The sequence below is a fragment of the Bombina bombina genome, chromosome 10 (genome assembly GCF_027579735.1).
Source record: "Bombina bombina isolate aBomBom1 chromosome 10, aBomBom1.pri, whole genome shotgun sequence".
Lineage (NCBI taxonomy): Eukaryota > Metazoa > Chordata > Amphibia > Anura > Bombinatoridae > Bombina > Bombina bombina.
The window spans coordinates 156,188,153-156,208,335 of record NC_069508.1 but is presented as its reverse complement, the minus strand read 5'-3'; the positions used below and the strand labels follow the sequence as shown (position 1 = coordinate 156,208,335).

General features: G+C 44.1%; 1 protein-coding gene across 7 annotated transcripts in view; it reads right to left on the bottom strand.

Annotated features, from left to right (window-relative positions):
• LOC128640941 (microtubule-associated serine/threonine-protein kinase 2) overlaps nucleotides 1–20,183 on the bottom strand; it is a 538,333-nt gene that overhangs the window by 19,221 nt on the left and 498,929 nt on the right. For all 7 annotated transcript variants that reach the window (XM_053693406.1, XM_053693407.1, XM_053693409.1 and 4 more), the window contains 2 exons: nucleotides 14,880–15,088; nucleotides 13,713–13,851 (listed from right to left, as the gene is read on the bottom strand). In XM_053693406.1, coding sequence (XP_053549381.1) covers nucleotides 13,713–13,851; nucleotides 14,880–15,088 — 348 coding nt within the window. The remainder of the gene's footprint in view (nucleotides 1–13,712; nucleotides 13,852–14,879; nucleotides 15,089–20,183) is intronic.

The window sequence follows — 20,183 nt, the reverse complement described above, 5'->3', positions numbered from 1 at the left end:
CCCAGAGTCCGTCAAGCCCAAACAACCTCCGAGACGCCCGCCCCTCAGAACACGACTCCCAAGAAGGAACACGGCCAAAGACAAGACCGCATCTGCCCCGAAAAGGGAAACCATTGTCCAGGAAAATTCCAAAGGAACTTTTCCCACTCAACACATACAAAACAACCCATGGATAGCCTGATGAAACCGTGCTGGGACACGGAGAAACGCGTTGCTTGGTTTTATATGCTTTTATGCTGTATTAAACCCTTTTGAACCTGTTTCATTGCTGCTGTACTACTTATGATTTCTGAAGCATTTGTTGCACTGTGTTTGATGTCCATATGCACTTGTGACCTAAGTGCTGCTGCTGCTAAACTAGCAGAGACTGCTATCCACCTAACAATAGCTGTGTAACAGCAAAGAAGTCCTTTGGAAACTGCACCGCTTCTAATTCTCTTGTTGCCGGGACAACAAAGACCATCTGTTCCAGGTGCCTGGTGAGTCTGCCGAGCGACTCTTTGGACTCTGCCTGCTTGTATTGCACATCAGTGCTTACTACCAAGTGAGTGAGATACCTGCTACGTATACATCTCTTCTTCAATTTTTATACTCATTGATCTGCACTATGTGGTGTCCTCTGTCTTCTCTGTTATAGAGAAACCCATGGTTGTCTTACAATAATGCTCAGGAAGCCGAGCTCCCTAAAAACACCTAAAAAAAGGACTGATAAAAAACAAATTATACCCAAGCCAAAGAGGAAACAGAATGCCAAAACGGGAAGGTAAGAGGCAAACCACATGAAGGCACCACCTAAAACACACATTCCCAAAACAAAAGCCCCGTTTCGTCCAAAAACAAGGAACAATAACGATTTGAGAAAAAAAACCTAACAGAGAGAGGGAAACCCCGGGTCGTCAAGAGACAACCCAACTCTGTTTGACAAGCATACTCTAATCCATGTCCCGAAGACGGAGACATCATCAAAATACCAGAAAAGGACCCGAAGAGAACAAACAAATCTCACGGACCAGCAGACATATAGACAGCTAAACAGCAGGAACCAACGACAATTCCATAACCCTTACCGGCGAACAGGAGAAACTCAAAAAAAGGAAAAACCCAGACCCACACCCCAGCCCGCAAGAGACTGAGGGTGCCGCACAAGCAAGGATCAATTCCATAGATGGGGAAAAAAACAATGAAAAAAAGATGCCGGGAATGAAGGAGAAGATAGTGGTATGAACAGAGAAGGCAGAGCCCCGCTCTAAAATAAATAGTAACATGTCGCTCTTGTGCAACCAAGACAGCACAGACCAACGCAATACCACTACAGGCCGCAGAGCAGAAGAATAACATCACCAATCGAATTTCCGGCAACATAAGGATCACAAAGATCCAACTCCCCCAAAGGGTTGAAGAACACACCAACTGGTACCAAAACAGCTAATCAGCAGCCAAGCTAAATAGCAACCAAGGAGCAGATAGCAGTAACCGGTTTCAATTGCAAACTTTCCACCTGTCCGGCAGAAAAACGGGTCAACAGGTCACAATGGCCAACAAACCGGAAACACCGCCCAGAAAAGGGGAGGAAAATAACCAATCGCCTAAGAGAAAAATGCGACCAGAACTCTGAGATAAAACACCCAGCAAATGGGGAATAAAGAATCCCAACGGGCAAACCCATCTTCGAAAAACCAAGGACCACCGGGACCCATTACTCGCACAGAGAGCAAAGAAACCCCCAGCCGAAGATATGAGACAGGAAGTACATGTCCCCAGAACCTTTAAATCATCCACAGATGATTACTCAGACACTGAACGCCCGAAGGGCGCCCACCGTCAGAAAGTCCCGACACAAGCCCTAGGGGGATAACAAAACAGACCTACTGTGTAAGACCTCTGAGAGCCAATCTCTGGAACCCCCTAACACAGACTGCAGCAAACTGCAGAAGGGGAAAATGTCCAACATGCTAACAAATGGGCCACAGTAGAAGCACTCACTAGGTCTAGAACAAGACCAGGACACCATGAGGACAATACGGCAAAGGACTCTTAGAATACTCGGGGTAACAAACCGGAAATATCTAAACTCCCCAAAAGGAGAGACAAGGAAACCCTGATTTCCAAGGAAAACAAAAAGGGGCAAGAAGAGAAAGTAGGAACCAGGCCGTCAAAGCCCTCGAGTCCCCTCTCAGACTCACACTGAGATCTAAAAGAGAAGAACCCAGATCCTACAATTCGGAATCCCACAGCAAGACTCCCCGAATCAGCACTGACCGACTATCTAGTCAAGGAAGACACTGCAATGAAAAAACGCAACACTAAATCCACCGGAACTAGACACCAAGGACAGAGGTCATCCCGGTCTTTAACCCCAAGAAAAAGGGATGCCAGAACCCTAGCAGCGACACCTAAAAGGCGAGCCACGCAATCCGAGCATAAAAGCTCCCAGAGGCGAAGATAGTGAGACTAATCACCTCTATATGTCATTTCAATCAAGAATTATGTAAGACTCACAAGGAGTCCACAGATCGATCAAGCCAGTCAATGATAACGAGGCAAAAAGCATCTCGAAATGTCATAACCGCACCTAGCATAAGGAATACACCCCTCCGCCGGGGATGCAAAGAGACACGGTGAGACACCACCGGTCCTGTATGCCGGGAGCAGAAGTGCCACTGGCCAGCCCAAGCGCTTCCGACAACCGGACCCTAATGTCTAAATGAAGCCAAAAACTGAAACATGTGAATCAGCAGGTCCCGCCGGCCCAGCCAGGCACAACGTGCGTCACTTAACAAGCAACAAGGCACACAAGCGCTCCGGATGAAAATCCTGGAAAAACTTCCATAGAAGAACTAGTTTGAGCAATCCCAGAATTCCCACAGGGAAAACTAAAACAGAAAGTAAATAATCCTGACCTGATAAAAGAAAAATCAAGGGCACCTGTAGGCATCCGCCCAGAAGGAATCAAGTCTCTGCAGTACCTGCCAAACCGAGACCGTAACCTTCAGATAAAGACTGGAAAGCTCACAGTAGACCGACCAGAGAAAAAGTAACCCCACTAGCCTACTTCGAAGAACCCTGAGAGAAACAAGAAGGCCCCCCGATGATACAGAAAAGGATCCCCTAATAAATCAAACAGACGTCGTAGTAGGACGAGCAGCCGCACAATCCTGTAACAAAACAAACAACATGGAGGAATAATCACCCCCCGGGGGAAATATAATAGTGCCATCGATGGTCTAAACACCCAGAATAGGAAGACAGGCACATAACTGTAAAGAAACTTCAGGATCCTGAAGGCGAATCAACGCCATTAAAACAAAAATGTCCCGCCATCTCCGGGGGAAAAAGTCCACCCTGTGCGGAGGAGACATCACCATCGGGGTCACCCGCAAAGGTAAAAGGAGTGTGCGACAAAGCCCCCAGAGGCCGATGGCTCAAAAGGTCCAGGGTTTGCCGGCACGAAAGACAAGATTGGAAGACTTGCGATATAAGGACCAAATTACAGTCCTCATCCGAGGATGACTCAGAATCAGATATTTAAATAGTCTCAGCATTAGAATCCTCCATGGCTAAGACTTAAAAAATAAACACACACCTACAATGGCTGGGGCACTCACCACCTCCTATGACCAGGTCTCAGCGGAGCAGACTCTTTCCTCCTTCGCCACTCGGTCAGGAATGCGGAAGGGGAAGAAGTACCCCACCCAAGTGCAAGTACGTCCGGTTACCAGATGCCCGGCTAAATCCAAAAAGCGCGCCACAGGAAGGCGGCAAGACTAGGCCACATAAACAACTAAGCAAGTCTGAATAAAAACAAATTATACCGGGCGGAGCCAACTGCAGTGCTGGTCGGACGTGTCTCGGTGCAGCTCCCGGTTCCAGGATCCTAAATTAGGGGTCTTTTCACACACTACAACAACTTTTTGACCAACATGTATGTGGATGGACCCAGGAACTGGCCTAGTACCGTTATGAGCTTTTAAGGAACCGGAGAGACTGCACCAATTTCTTATTACTGTCCTATACCATAAGGACGAGGTGAACTGGGTGATCATAAACCTGAGCCAATGCTTTACACCTGAGGGACTATAAGTAATATAGCTGGGATTATTCTGATAAGACCTTGGATGTAGTGACATGTCGAAGAGCATAACTGCCTCATTAACTCCACAGAGAGGGAACCGCCATTTTGAGGATAACACATTTTATTTGTAGACCTCCAGTCATCTATTTAGCTTAATGGAAGCAGAAAATATACTCCTCCTTAACGTTTCCTGTCAAGCTCTCAACATGGAGATTTCGTCCTATTGCCTAGAGGAGCTAAGATACCCGTTTGAAAGCCATCATGCTGCCTTAGCTGACAAGCTGTATGCAGCACCTAACAGAAATGGTGTTTGTCAATACCAGCAACCCGATTTAACTGAGCCCATCTTGTTTGAACGAGGTGGGGGTGGTGCTCTGGGGCCCCGGTACTTGCCACCTGCCTTTAGCATATCTATAGGGGATCGGGATGCTGGTACAACAAAGAAGTCAGCCCATCATGTTTATGCGGCGGTTGGAAGAGCAGAGAATGCTGCCAAAAGTCTGGAAGCTATATCTCCAGCCAGTGCAAATGCATCTAAAGCGCATAGTTGCAGAACCCTAAAGCTACACAGTGCACATCCCGCTGCAACAACAATGGATCCACATTTTCCATTCCACGCCTCACAGCATACCTTACCAGCTCCATTACAAGTTCAGGTAACACTCTACGCAATCTCTCCCCTTTTGAGAAGCTGGGACCCTGGTGGCAACCTGGACTATCTAAGAACTGACATCTAACCTACCCCACAGGAACTATTATGCATTGTTTTATTGGTCCCATACTTACTTATGGAATTATACCATTACTATTCTGGTAAAGTTGGAGTGGACTAAGTTTTACAGGGCACGCTACTGAAGTGTCTATGGCTATCTGTTCACATTCTTTTATATTAATGCCCATACAGCTTTTCACTTACAGCTCTTCTAGATAGCTATGCAAATATGATCATATTCTCACTTAGGTTAATGTGCTTTAAGAAGGTATATATGGCAAAGGTACTGTCTGGTCTATATACTTGTAGAGAATTGTTTTTAATACGTTAATAATATAATTTATAACACATCCATTTATAATATTCCAGAGAAGCTCATTGCCGCTACCTTGTTTCCTGTTTCAAATTCATCTCTGCAGTGTATTGTTTGCTCACTTGTTGACAGTTTAATGTTTTAAATCTAATGTTTCCAATATATACACCCCCTAAAGGTAGAGCTGTCTAGGTCTAGCATTGGTGGTTTCTGAATTGCTAATGATCCAGACTAGCCACAGGTTATACATATATTTTGTAACCCTTAATTTACTAGAGATGTATGTAAGTGTTTCCCGTGAGTATCTAGGGTTATTGTTCTCTAAGAAAACCATTTCACATGTAGATATATGCAATTAGCATTATTCTTTTGTATACTATATTTACTAGAAATCTCCACAAGAGTGTATATTTTTGAATATTTAGCCACTTTTACATTTCAAAAAAGCTCCCTATGTCCCTATGGACCTCTGTCAAAAGCTTGGTACAAAAATGTAAGTCTCATTTTTCGTTCTACTCTTTTGATACGTCTTTAGGCTGGCACTAATAACTTTACCAAATGGAGGTCGGGCTGCCTGCGGCCGAGGCAGCATGATTTCCTTCCTCACCACATCAGAATGGTGCCAGCCCTAATCTATACTTAAGAGCTCTGGGATAGGTTATTGTCCTTACACAAATCTGGCTTGCATTCAGTGCTCTCATTACAACCATTCACTATATAGAGGCCAATATATGGCGCATACTTTATATATTCTACTTATTATACTCAAACTCCCCCCCCCTAATAATAATAATAATAATAAACCTCCTAATTTTGGGGGAGTTAAATATGCGGTTTATCTTGTCTATACCGCACCCTAATTATTACATCATATCTACATATCTCACTATTTTATTTAAGTATTGAAAGGACCTCCCCAGTGTTGATATCATTTAAAATATTAATTGTTAACCTATTCTATAGGTCCACTCAAATTACCCACTTTCCTCTCCTAGAGTAAGTACAGAAGGTGCCTTCAGTGTTAAATGTGGAAACATATTATGCTCAGATTATATAAAATTGAAAAAGAGGTTCCAGTCTTCTGCATAGCGTTGCCTATGATGTGAATTTAATTTATCTTTATGCAAGGAGTAACATTGAAATGTATCCTGTATGTTTGTCTTATGATATGTTATTTCTCATAAGTTGTATTATTTTCGCACAATCTCAATAAAAATCTATTAACAAAAAAAAAAAAAATTATACCATAACTCGAAAGAGAAGGTCAAGGCCATGTCGACAGAACAAGGCACTATGTATTACATAGAAAACGATACATGTCTCAGCCTAGGAGCCTAAATTCCCGTACACAAGTAGGATAATCACATAAGAAACATGATAATATACCCCATCCCCGTTCACAAATTCCCCAAAAAGGGGAGATAATTCCTTGATTCCTAGATCGAAAAAGAAGGTGCCTCAGTGAGGACCATACTTAATTGTCATAATGAATCACATTATAGCAATGTAATAAAATGAAACTATCTTACCGGAATCCATGCTGTGGAACAAGAAAACGGCCCTCTAAGTGTGACGAATAGTAGCATCGCCTCCGTCATGGACTTGAGAGAAAAACAGCAGGTAGAGAAGCGAAGTTCGGCAACGCCAAGTGCTGAAGAGGAGCTGTGAATACGAGTCAGGATGGTGTCGCAGGGGAAGCTCCCACTGCATCTCCGGACTCTCACTTTCGCCCAGGCCCTCCACAAGAGGCTAATAGGACTACTTAAAACTCCTGTCTCGTGTCGAAGGGTAGCACCCTCCACAAGAGACAAATAAAAATAAATTAAATAAGTTAAATAAAAGGAAAAAACTTCTGACACTTCTCTGCCAACCTCCTGGTACGAAAGGCAAAGAATGACTGGGGGATAGGGGAAGTGGGAGGAGTATTTAAGCCTTTGGCTGGTGGGTCTTTGCCTCCTCCTGGTGGCCAGGTTCTTATTTCCCATAAGTAATGAATGCGGCTGTGGACTCTTTCCCATTAGGAAGAAAAAGGATCCAAACATGGGAAAATATGTCCCAAACAGATCCCTGTTCCTGTACAATACCATTAGGTATTCCAGGAAACCACAAGTCCCCTGTTGCTACATAACATATCTAGCAAGCTATATCACAAGCTATACAGGCAGAGACAGCAGAAATAGTAAAACTATCCCAGCAGCTAGAAAAGAGATTCTCCAAAAAGAACCTCAAACCGCCTGAACAGGAACTCTCAATAATCAGCTTCCAGGAGGAAAGCTGACTCACCCTTGCTAACCCAAACCACTGAAAGTTGTTTCAAAGCTTGTTAGCATACAGACAAGAGTAATTAGCTGTAGTTGGATACACCATCTAATAGCTGTAGATGGTTCCAACTGCAAACCATCCAAGGACTTAAAGCCCTCCGAATAGCGGAGCACCCCCTCCCAGCACTACCGCACCCGGTGTTCCCAGATGGACGCCCATCCAGGTACTGACCGGGCCTGACCCTGCTTAACTTCCAAGATCAGCTGTCGCATTCAGAGTAGTGAGGCAGTAGACCAGACGCCAGGAGAAAAGAGGAGGACATCCAAAGTCCTCCCACTAAGGAGAGGACCAACCCTAAGAAAACGGTCAACACTGCATAGAGTAACCGATCTCCAATCTTCCCTCCAGGATAATGGTCCCAGCCCCAAGGCTAGTCAAAGACTGAGACAGAGTCCCAGACTTCTGGAAGAGAAAAGAAAAATCAACGAGGGACAAAGTCCCCGGTTAGACCGCTGCTACCAACGGTATGCTACCGTGAGTCAGGATAGACATTATGCTCGGGTACGAAACCCCCTACACGCTATCTTCGTCAAAAAAGGAACAAATCCCACCCTCAGAATCCATATATCAGATCCAACATATAGCAGAAGCCCCAAAAGGTGCACACCCTCAGCCTCCCGCTGCATGAACGAAGGAACCAGACACTACATGGCAGCTCCCCTTCCAGGATCCTGAACGCAAGAAGGAAAAAACCCCTGCAAGGCAAGACCCACAGGACCCACAGGACGCCACAGATATTTAATGCAACTCTGAACCTGTAGAACCCAACCTCCACTCTAGAAGATAATGGAATGAAAACGGAAAAAACCCTACCATAGAGATGAGACCCCTCGGCCATATCACCAATCCAGGTGAAAAACACCTTGAGTCTAAAGGAACATCTTAAATGCACCAGAAGACCAGTAGGGACCCGTCAGAAGGACCTAAAGCCTAAGCCACAGTCAGATAGGCATCTCTCACAGAACCCCGGCCCCTATGAAAGAGGCCCGCGGGACCACAAACATCTAGTGTGATAACGAACCGTCAACACCTATCCAAGGAGAGACATGGACCTAGCGCAGGGTCCTCAAAGGAGTCGAACGAAAAAGCCAACTACCAGATGAACCCTAAACTGCCTCCTACAAGGAGGAGTGCACCTCTAAAGTCCGTAGACTTGGCAATCTAGCAATATCCCCAAACCCAAGAGTCACAAAGAACTCCAGAGCGGTCTATTCAGCACCCAGTGCATATGGATCACAAGGTATTCTCGTAGGCAAGCAAACACGTGTTACGCACACAGACAGGGTAGCAGAAAACACCTGAAGGCGAACGATAACCCTGAACCTTGGTCGCTATCCCAGAGTTAAACGTAAGGCACTGCCCACGAAACCCCTAACGGAGCATCAAGGATAAAGGGTCAACTACCTGACCCCTGAAGGGCGGCCAATCATACTCGACCTTGACTCTTCACTGACAAGCCTCCAAGCCAGAGTTGCGACGAGGACGCAAGACACCTGAACGTCAAAGACCGTGTTCAGACCAAGGATATAGCCAGAGATCCTAGAAGGATCTATCTTTCAAAGAAACTACTTTAAAGGGACACTAAACCCACATTTTTTCTTTCATGATTCAGATAGAACATGCAATTTTAAGCAACTTTCTCATTTACTCCTATTATCAACTTTTCTTCATTCTATTGCTATCTTTATTTAAAAAGCAGGAATGTGATGCATAGGAGCCGGCCCATTTTTGGTTGAGAACCTGGGTTATGCTTGCTTATTGGTGGGTAAATGTAAGCCTCCAATAAACAAGCCCTATCCATGGTGCTGAAACTAAAATAGGCTGGCTGCTAAGATTTACATTCCTGCTTTTAAAATAAAGATAGCAAGAGAACGAAGTAAAATTGATAATAGGAGTAAATTAGAAAGTTGCATAAACTTTCATATTCTATCTGAATCATGAAAGAAAAAAATTGGGTTCAGTGTCCCTTTAAGCAGGCAAACGCTGGAGCTGGAGCCCCCCACAGAAGGCAGAGAACCCCTGCACACCACCTCCTAGAGTAACACAACTCTGAGTAGAGGAAGAGAAACATGCCCGCGCATCCAGACCAGATGATCCACCCAAGGAGGGAAGAAGCCCCATTCACCCAAGCTCAGAAATGGAACCGAAAACATAAAGAAAAAAAATAAGACAGACGTTAAGGAGATTGGCTTCATCCCCAAAGTCATTCCATTTTGCCATCCAGCTTCTAAGGCCTCGGATCCTTCGGCCCACTAGGGCACGGATCCTCCAACAATGCCAAAATATGTCTTAAAAGGACACGAAGGCAAGCCAGCCTATAACGGAAGGCAAAATCATCCCTCGCCGGATCAACTGAAGACCCGGGCTCTGAGATTGGGGCCCCTGAAGCCTCTAGGGCCAACGCTTCCCCAGAAGGCCAAATTGAATTTGGTGATCCCATGCTCGACGGGCCTTGGTTAACAGAACACGGACAGTATCTTAGAAATACTTCACTTGGGAGATATAAATGAGTCCGCGCCATAGAGATGGCCATGCGGAACCGTGCCGTAACCTCTGGAGGAAACAAGCCACCCTCTGGAGAAGTAAAGGCCATAGGGACACCTGCGTGCGTAGCCGGGAAAAGGTCTGGGTCACGCGCCTCATGGGTCATGGAAACTTCGGAGGCGGGTGGCTCAAGGCACTCTAAGCTACCTGATGCGGGAGAAGAGAGTACTCTAGAACGGGAATCGGAACATAACTGATGGGCATTGATTACCCGGGCCATTTCATATTCATCAAAAGACGCATTCTCCGTATTGGAAGCATCCGTGTCTCGCATATCAGAATCCTCCATAATCTTGGGATTACAAAAATAACAAAAACTAACTGGCACCCTTTAACACCCCCAATGGCGGGGGCACTCACCACCTCCTGTGAACCAGACAACTCACGAGCTAGACTCAGTCGCACAGAGTTAGCATACGGAAGTTAAAAACAACGTAACCGCACCCGTCACGAGGTGCACTATGCCAGTCACAAAAAGGGCGAGCAATCTTGAGAGATTGCGTCATTAACAGAAGGCTGTTATGTTCCGTAAAGGCTGTGAGCCTAGGCATAGCTACACATTAGCAGATAGAACCATATAACAAACATGATTAAAGTCCCCCCTGTTCAATAACCCCCCTCAGGAGATATTAACCCATGATTCCTTATTAAGATAAAAGGAGTCCCACTGGGACCCTACCTTGTTTCGTCAACAATACATGCACATATTGAAATAAAATGAAACAATCTTACCAGAATCTACACCGTGGAACAGGAACACGGCCCTTAAAGTGTGACAGATAGTAGCCTCGCTTCTGACATGGATTTGAGTGAATAAAGGTAGGCAGCGAAACTCGACAACGCTGATTAGCAAGGAGCTGTTAATATGAGTCAGGATGGGTTTGCAGAAAAGACTCTTCCTGCATCTCTGGACTAATTTTCATCCGTGCTCTCACTGAGAGGCTGACAGAATTACTTAAAACTCCAGTCCCATTGCGAAGAGTACTACCCTCCATAAGAGACTCTCTCGAACTTCTGACACTTCTCTGCCAACCTCCTGTGACGAAAGGCAAAGAATGACTGGGGGATGAAGGGAGTGGGGGAGGTATTTAAGCCTTTGGCTGGGGTGTCTTTGCCTTCTCCTGGTGGCCAGGTTCTGTATTTCCCAAAAGTAATGCGCACAGACCTTTTGTAATGTGGCACTTAATTACTGAGCATATATAAACATTTATTGTATGCACAGATTTTTGTAATGCAGCACTTAATTACTGATAATTACTGTGCATATATAAACAGTTATTGTGTGAGACCTTTTGTATTGCAGTGCTTAATTGATATATACTGTGCATATATAAAACATCTGTATGCACCAACCTTTTATAATGCGCAACTTAATTGCTAATATATACTATATATAAATAAACATTTACGGTGCACAGAAGTTTTATTATGAAGCACTTAACTGCTGATATATACTGTGTGTATAGAAAATGTTTATTGTGAGCATAGACCTTTTGAAATGTAGTGCATAATTATTGATATATACTGTGCATATATAAAATAACATAGTACATTGAAATAAGACAGAAGTCCACTGAGTTCAACCTATACAGATCATTCCTGATTTACAATAAAGACGCTGCCAAATGACCTTACACTAAACACAATAAGAAAGCTGATCCATTTACCACCAGTAGTCATATCCCTGAATTCATCCAAAAGGTATCTAAAGCCATTTTTAAATTGACCTAAGGTGTTGGCATTCACTACCTCCTTAGGAAATTAGTTCAACAATTTGATTGCTTTTACTGTGAAAAACATTTACATTGCCAAAGATTAAATATCCTTTCCTCTAGCCTTAAATTATGATTTCGTCATAAATAACTGCCATCTCTGTATATGGGCCTTGAAAATATTTATATAAAATAATCATATTACCTCTCATACGCCTTTTTTCTAGAGTAAACAGACCCTTTCTTCATATTTTAAATCCTCCATTTCCCTTATTTGTTTTGTGGCCCTACTATGAACTTTGTCTTACTCTGCAACGTCTTTTTTTAAAATTGGTCCCTATAAATACACTCTATACTCAAGGTGAGGTCTTAACAAGAATTTACACAGCAACAGAATGATGCTTTCCTCCATTGCATTTTTGCCTATTTTAATATATGCTAATGTATTTTTAGCCTTAGAAGCCTCTGCCTTACATTGCACACTAATTTTTAGCTTGTAATCTATAAATATGCCTAAATCTTTTTTTCTTCTCTGTTTTCCTAGTCCCATTCAAATAGGTTGCCTGTATATTTTTGATTCCAAAATGTAGCCCATTTTTCAGATCTTTGCAAATCTCCTTGCAAAGCAATTACATCCTGCAATGACCTTAAACAACTTTGTATTATCTGCAATAAGAGATGTTGCTATTTAATCCTTCCTCCACGTCATTAATAAAAATATTAAAAAGAACAGAATCCAGTGCTGAACCGTCCAATCTGAGTATGATCTATGTACTACAATTTGTTGCTCCCTGTCAATCCAATTATTTATCCAGGAGACATTTCCAGCTATCCCCATTCCCTTAAAGTGATGGTTTAGAACAAAGTGCCATCTGAAAGACAATGTGTTAGAATGTCTAATCATACCCTTTTTTGTTGTCTTACATACCTGAAAAATGTAGCCGTGTCTGCATTTAGGATGCATACTCCGGCGGTCCCCTCCAGCCCTCCCTCACGATTAAATTTTTTTCTAAGAACATTGCTTTGACCTAATCAAAAGCGATGTTACCTTTGAATAATGGGGAGACAGATCGGAGTTACCATGCATGCGCTTCACTCCGGTAGTGCAAGAAATCATTAAGCAAGCGCACTACGGGAGGTCCGCAATGAAATGGGATCCTAGCTCTAGCACTGCAGTCAGTAAACAGTTAATCTCGTGATTCACTGTTTACTTGTATGACGTAGCAGTCACATTGGAGCATGTGCGTAAAACAGGGAGCACAAGAGTACGCATAGAGTAACAGTTACATTTGAGCTGTCCATCAGGTAACTTCACTCCACCCTCATAATACATTTTTTTCTTTATTCATGCACGTCACGGAACTAAAACCTGGAAACTCTACGAGGGCGTAGAGAAGGTACTTGATGGACAGGTGGGAAATTTGATTATATTTAAAAATGTATAATATATTTTGCATAAACAACAATGCGGATCACATCAGCATACAAATCTCTATCGATGGATATATAGCATTACTTGCCTTGTTTACCATCACTTTAATTTTGTACAATCCCTCATGTGGCACTGTTTCAAACGCCTTTGCAAAATCAAAGTAAATCACATCAACTGATTCAACAAACAAAGTTACGTCCCTTTAATGCAAATAAGTAAAAACAGAACTGATGCCAGCAGAAAGGCATGTATATAGGACGGGTGTCTAAAAGACTTCTGGCAACTCCTTTCTGCATCAGACATGACGCGCACACCTCACTAGTACCTGAACTGTCACGACAAGGGAACGGTCTCTCGCATCTCAATTCCTGATCGCCATTACGAATATACCACCAGGACTAACCAAAACCAATTTCACAATGAATGTGGCATATAAGTTGTAGGCACATTGTAATATGTACGTGCACCCATTCTCCATATGCAGAGTATAATGTATATTGTGATATAGGGGATAAAGAAGGTAATAAATAAAGAAATATACATATGTATGCATTTTTTTGATGTTCATGTTATACTTGTTAATCTTTATGTTATCTGTAACTTACTTATCTGGTTTAAGGTCTCTGTGGACAATGCCGTAATTATGTAGATATTCTAACGCAAGGACAGTTTCTGCAAAATACATCCTGGCCATATCAACTGGTAGTGCCCCAATGTTCTTCAGCAAAGTGGCACAGTCTCCACCTGTGAAAAGAAGAATACATTACCATTGCAATATAAACCAAATATCAAATGACAAAAATGTGAAATGCAGCATTTACAGGCAAATGTGAGGTGTCTTCATGAAACAATTATTAACAAGTGCAATTACAAATGGATACTTCCTTATTATGCACAGTAGGTGGGTTGGGAGCCCGTCCCCCCCCACAGGTAGGTGGGTGGGGAGCCCGTCCCCCCCCCCACAGGTAGGTGGGTGGGGAGCCCGCCCCCCCCCCCCCACAGGTAGGTGGGTGGGGAGCCCGCCCCCCCCCACAGGTAGGTGGGTGGGGAGCCCGCCCCCCCCCCACAGGTAGGTGGGTGGGGAGCCCGCCCCCCCCCCCCCACAGGTAGGTGGGTGGGGAGCCCGTCCCCCCCCACAGGTAGGTGGGTGGGGAGCCCGTCCCCCCCCCACAGGTAGGTGGGTGGGGAGCCCGTCCCCCCCACAGGTAGGTGGGTGGAGAGCCCGTCCCCCCCCACAGGTAGGTGGGTGGGGAGCCCGTCCCCCCCCCACAGGTAGGTGGGTGGGGAGCCCGTCCCCCCCCCACAGGTAGGTGGGTGGGGAGCCCGTCCCCCCCACAGGGAGGTGGGTGGGGAGCCCGTCCCCCCCCACAGGTAGGTGGGTGGGGAGCCCGTCCCCCCCACAGGTAGGTGGGTGGGGAGCCCGTCCCCCCCACACAGGTAGGTGGGTGGAAAGCCCCCCCCCCCTCCACAGGTAGGTGGGTGGGGAGCCCGTCCCCCCCCCCCACAGGTAGGTGGGTGGGGAGCCCGTCCCCCCCCACAGGTAGGTGGGTGGGGAGCCCGCCCCCCCCCCCCCCCACAGGTAGGTGGGTGGGGAGCCCGTCCCCCCCCACAGGTAGGTGGGTGGGGAGCTTGTCCTAACATCTCTATTATGTATCTAAAATGACATATTAAACTATGAGAACAGTTTTCTTCTATAAGAAACCGGTCACCTGAAGTTTCAAATTATACAGACATAAAGCTAAACAGACCTGTTTTACAACCAGCGGACGTACCTTCCACGTACTCCATAACCATACAAAGGTGTCGCTTGGTTTCGAAAGAGCAAAACATGCTGACCACAAATGGATTCTCTGCAAAAGTGAGGATATCTCTCTCCACAAACGCCTGCTGAATCTGGTTCCGAAGAATCAGGTTCTGCTTGTTTATCTTTTTCATGGCAAACCTCTGCCGCGTACCTTTGTGCCGCACTAAATACACCGCTCTGAAAAATGCAAGAGAAAACTAGGGGGATCGATACATGTTTATCGGAGCGCATATAAGCTAACAAATTATAAATCACCTGTGCAATAATACAACACAAACACATTACATCATTCAAATCTAATCACTCAATATTAAAAGAGAGTAAAGTCAAAATTAAACTTTAGAATTCAGAAAGAGTAGCAATTTTAAACTTTCTAATTTACTGGATACTTACTTATTTCCGGATATGGTGAGCTGTTGTGTCACTCCCCTACCCATAATCCCCAGTCATTCGACCAAAGGGAAATGGAAAAAGGAATAACACAAAGGTGTAGAGGTGCCTGAGGTTTAGTAAAAAATAACTGTCTTATATAATAATATAAGTGTGGGGTCGTAGACTCACCATATCCGGAAAGAAAGAAATTCATCAGGTAAGCATAAATTTTGTTTTCTTTCCTAAGATATGGTGAGTCTACGACATCATCAATTACTAGTGGGAATCAATACCCAAGCTATAGTACACAGATGACTAGGGAGGGAAAAGGCAGGTGGACCTAAACAGAAGGCACCACCACTTGAACTTTCCTCCAAAAAGAGGCCTCAGCCGAGGCAAAAGTATCAAATTTATAAAATTTTGAAAAAGTGTGCAGAGAGGACCAAGTTGCAGCATTGCAAATCTGTTCCACAGAAGCTTTATTTTTGAAAGCCCAAGACGACGAGACAGCCCTAGTAGATTGAGCTGTAACTCACTCAGGAGGCTGCTGTCCAGCAGTCTTGTAAGCAAAATGAATCATACTTCTCAACCAAAAGGAAAGAGAAGTAGCAGTAACCTTGTGACCCTTACGCTTTCCCGAGAAACAAACAAAAAGGGCAGAAGACTGGCGAAAATCCTTAGTCGCCTATAAATAGAATTTTAAAGCATGCACTACATCTAAGTTGTGCAACAGACGCTCCCTTATGAGAAGGATTGGGACAGAGAGAAGGAACAACAATTTCCTAAATAATATTCCTAACTGAAATCACCTTAGGAAGAAAACCCAACCTAGTACGTAGGACCACCTTATCCGCATGAAAGATAAGGTAAGGAGAATAAATACTGCAAAGCCGAGAGATCTGAAACGCTCCTTGCAGAAGAAACAGCAACAAGAAACAAAACCTTCAAAGATAATAATTTAATATCTATGGAATGCAATGGCTCAAACGGAGCCTGCTGCAAAGAGAGCCCCAAGAACCTTGCAAAAAATTCTGGGAGCTGTAGCAAGGCCAAACGGAAGAGCCACAAAGTGAAAATGTTTGTCTAGAAAAGCGAATCTCAGAAATGTGTGATGATCCCTGTGAATAGGGACATGAAGATATGCGTCCTTCAGGTCTATGGTCGTCATGAACTGACCTTCCTGGACCAAAGGAAGAATGGACCGAATGGTCTCTATTTTGAAGGATGGCACCCTGAGAAACTTGTTGACACTTTAGGTCTAAAATGGGACGAAAAGGTCCCTCTTTCATGGGAACCACAAACAGATTTGAATAGAATCCTAGACCCTGTTCCTTTACTGGAACAATCACTCCCAGAGAGAAAAGATCCTGAACGCAGTTCAAGAATGCCTCTGTTTTTACCTGAATTGCAGACAACCGTGACAGGTGAAACCTGCCCCTGGGAGGGAGAAAATGTCATTCTATCTTGTAACCCTCAGAAACAATGCCCACACAGCCCAAGGATCTGGGACATCTCGTAAAAACTCCCGATAAAACAGGGAAAGTCTGCCCCCCACTTGATCCAACTCCGGACCGAGGGCCAAACCATCATGCGGACTTAGACACAGCTGAGGGTTTCTTAGATTGCTTCCTCTTGTTCCAGGACTGACTAGGTCTCCAAGAGGACTTTGATTGCTCCTGTTTGGAAGCGGAAGGCTTTTGACTTTTAAAATTACGAAAGGAACGAAAATTACTTTGACATCCCTTAAATCTAATCATCTTGTCTTGCAGTAAAAAAGATCCTTTTCCACCCTTGTTATCAGATATTATTTCTGCCAGTCCAGGCTCAAACAAAGTCTTACGCTTGTAAGGAAGCACCAAAAGCTTGGACTTGGAGGAAACATCAGCTGACCAAGACTTAAGCCACAAAGCCCTGCGAGCCAAGACAGAGAAACCAGACAGCTTGGCCCCCAATTTAATAACTTGCATGTTAGCATTAGAAATGAAAGAATTGGTTATCTTAAGAGCCTTAATCCTATCCTGAATTTCCTCTAATGAAGTTTCCTCTAAAATAGATTCAGACAAAGCATTGCACCAATAAGATGCTGCACTTGTCAATGTGGCAATACAAACTGCAGGTTGCCATTGAAGACCTTGATGCACATACATCTTCTTCAAATATACCTCCAGCTTCTTATCCATTGGATCCTTAAAAAGCAACTATCCTCTTATAGGGATCGTAGTTCTCTTAGCCAGAGAAGAAATAGCCCCTTCTACTTTAGGCACCGTGCGCCAAGAATCCTCAATGGATTCAGCAATAGGAAACATCTACTTAAAAACTGAAGACGGGGAGAAAGGAATCCCTGTTTTTTCCGATTCCTGCGCAATAATCTCCGTCACATGATCTGGAACAGGAAACACTTCCATAGAGGAAGAGACATCATAGAATCTATTAACCCCTTAACGACCGAGGACGTGCAGGGTACGTCCTCAAAAAAAAGGCAGTTAATGCCTGAGAACGTACCCTGCACGTCCTCGGTTTGGAAAGCAGCTGGAAGCGATCCTGCTCGCTTCCAGCTGCTTTCCGGTTATTGCAGTGATGCCTCGATATGGAGGCATCCTGCAATAACCTTTGGTAGCCATCCGGTGCAGAGAGAGCCACTCTGTGGCCCTCTCTGCACCGGAGATCGGTGGCTACCTGCGTTGGTGGGTGGGAGCCGGACCGGGAGGCGGGTGGCGGCCATCGATGGCCCTGGTTATGTGCAGGGGGGGCGGGATCGTGGGCGGGGACGAGCAGGGGCGCGCACGGACGCGCGCGCGTGCACGGGAGGGCGGGGGCGGGCGCGTGCACGGGAGGGCGGGGGCGGGCGCGTGCACGGGGAGGGAGCGGGTGGGAACCGCTACACTACAGAAAATGATTTAATAAAAAATGTATAAATATCGAAATCTTTAAAAAAAAAAAAGATCCGCAAGGTGGTGGGGGTTGGTCGGTGTGGGGGGGGGAAGCTACACTACAGAAAAAAGCCCCAAAAAAATAAAAAAAGCACTTTTTTTTGCAAACTGGGTACTGGCAGACAGCTGCCAGTACCCAAGATGGCCCCCAATGAGGCAGAGGGGAGGGTTAGAGAGCGGTTTTGGGGGGGATCAGGGAGGTTGGGGGCTAAGGGGGGGATCCTACACCCTAGCATATGTAAATATGCTAAAAAAAATTTTTTATTTTTTTTAAAAAACCCTTTTATTTTAGTACTGGCAGACTTTCTGCCAGTACTTAAGATGGCGGGGACAATTGTGGGGTGGGGGAGGGAAGGGAGCTGTTTGGGAGGGATCAGGGGGTGGGATGTGTCAGGTGGGAGGCTGATCTCTACACTAAAGCTAAAATTAACCCTGCAAGCTCCCTACAAACTCCCTAATTAACCCCTTCACTGCTAGCCATAATACACGTGTGAGGCGCAGCAGGATTTAGCGGCCTTCTAATTACCAGAAAGCAACGCCAAAGTCATATATGTCTGCTATTTCTGAACAAAGGGGATCCCAGACAAGTATTTACAACCATTTGTGCCATAATTGCACAAGCTGTTTGTAAATTATTTCAGTGAGAAACCTAAAATTGTGAAAAATTTAACTTTTTTTTCAATTTGATCGCATTTGGCGGTGAAATGGTGGCATGAAATATACCAAAATGTGCCTAGATCAATACTTGGGGTTGTCTACTATACTACACTAAAGCTAAAATTAACCCTACAAGCTCCCTAAAAGCTCCCTAATTAACCCCTTAACTGCTGGGCATAATACACTTGTGGTGCGCAGTGGCATTTAGCGGCCTTCTAATTACCAAAAAGCAACGCCAAAGCCATATATGTCTGCTATTTCTGAACAAAGGGGATCCCAGAGAAGAATTTACAACCATGTATGCCATAATTGCACAAGTTGTTTGTAAATAATTTCAGTGAGAAACCAAAAGTTTGTGAAAAAATTTGTGAAAAAGTGAACGATTTTTTGTATTTGATCGCATTTGGCGGTGAAATGGTGGTATGAAATATACCAAAATTGTCCTAGATCAATACTTTGGGATGTCTACTAAAAAAAAATATATACATGTCAAGGGATATTCAGGGATTCCTGAAAGATATTAGTGTTCTAATGTAACTAGCGCTAATTTTGGAAAAAAGTGGTTTGGAAATAGCAAAGTGCTACTTGTATTTATGGCCCTATAACTTGCACAAAAAGCAAAGAACATGTAAACATTGGGTATTTCTAAACTCAGGACAAAATTTTGAAACTATTTAGCATGGGTGTTTTTTGGTGGTTGTAGATATGTAACAGATTTTGGGGGTCAAAGTTAGAAAAAGTGTGTTTTTTTCAATTTTTCCTCATATTTTATATTTTTTTTTATAGTAAATTATAAGATATGATGAAAATAATGGTATCTTTAGAAAGTCCATTTAGTGGCGAGAAAAACGGTATATAATATGTGTGGGTACAGTAAATGAGTAAGAAGAAAATTACAGCTAAACACAAACACCGCAAAAATGTAAAAATAGCCTTGGTCCCAAACGGACAGAAAATGGAAAAGTGCTGTGGTCATTAAGGGGTTAAAGGGTCAATGAACCCCAATTTTTTTCTTTCGTGATTCTGATAGAGCATTAAATTTTAAGAAACTTTCTAATTTACTCATATCAAATTTTCTTCATTCTCTTGGTATCTTTACTTGAAATGCAAGAATGTAAGTTTAGATGCCGGCCCATTTTTGGTGAACAACCTGGGTTGTTCTTGCTGATTGGCGGATAAATTCAACCACCAATAAAAATGTGCTGTCCAGCATACTGAATCTAAAAAAAGCTTAGATGCCTTCTTTTTCAAATAAAGATAGCAAGAGAACAAAGATAGATTGACAATAGGAGTAAATTAGAAAGTTGCTTAAA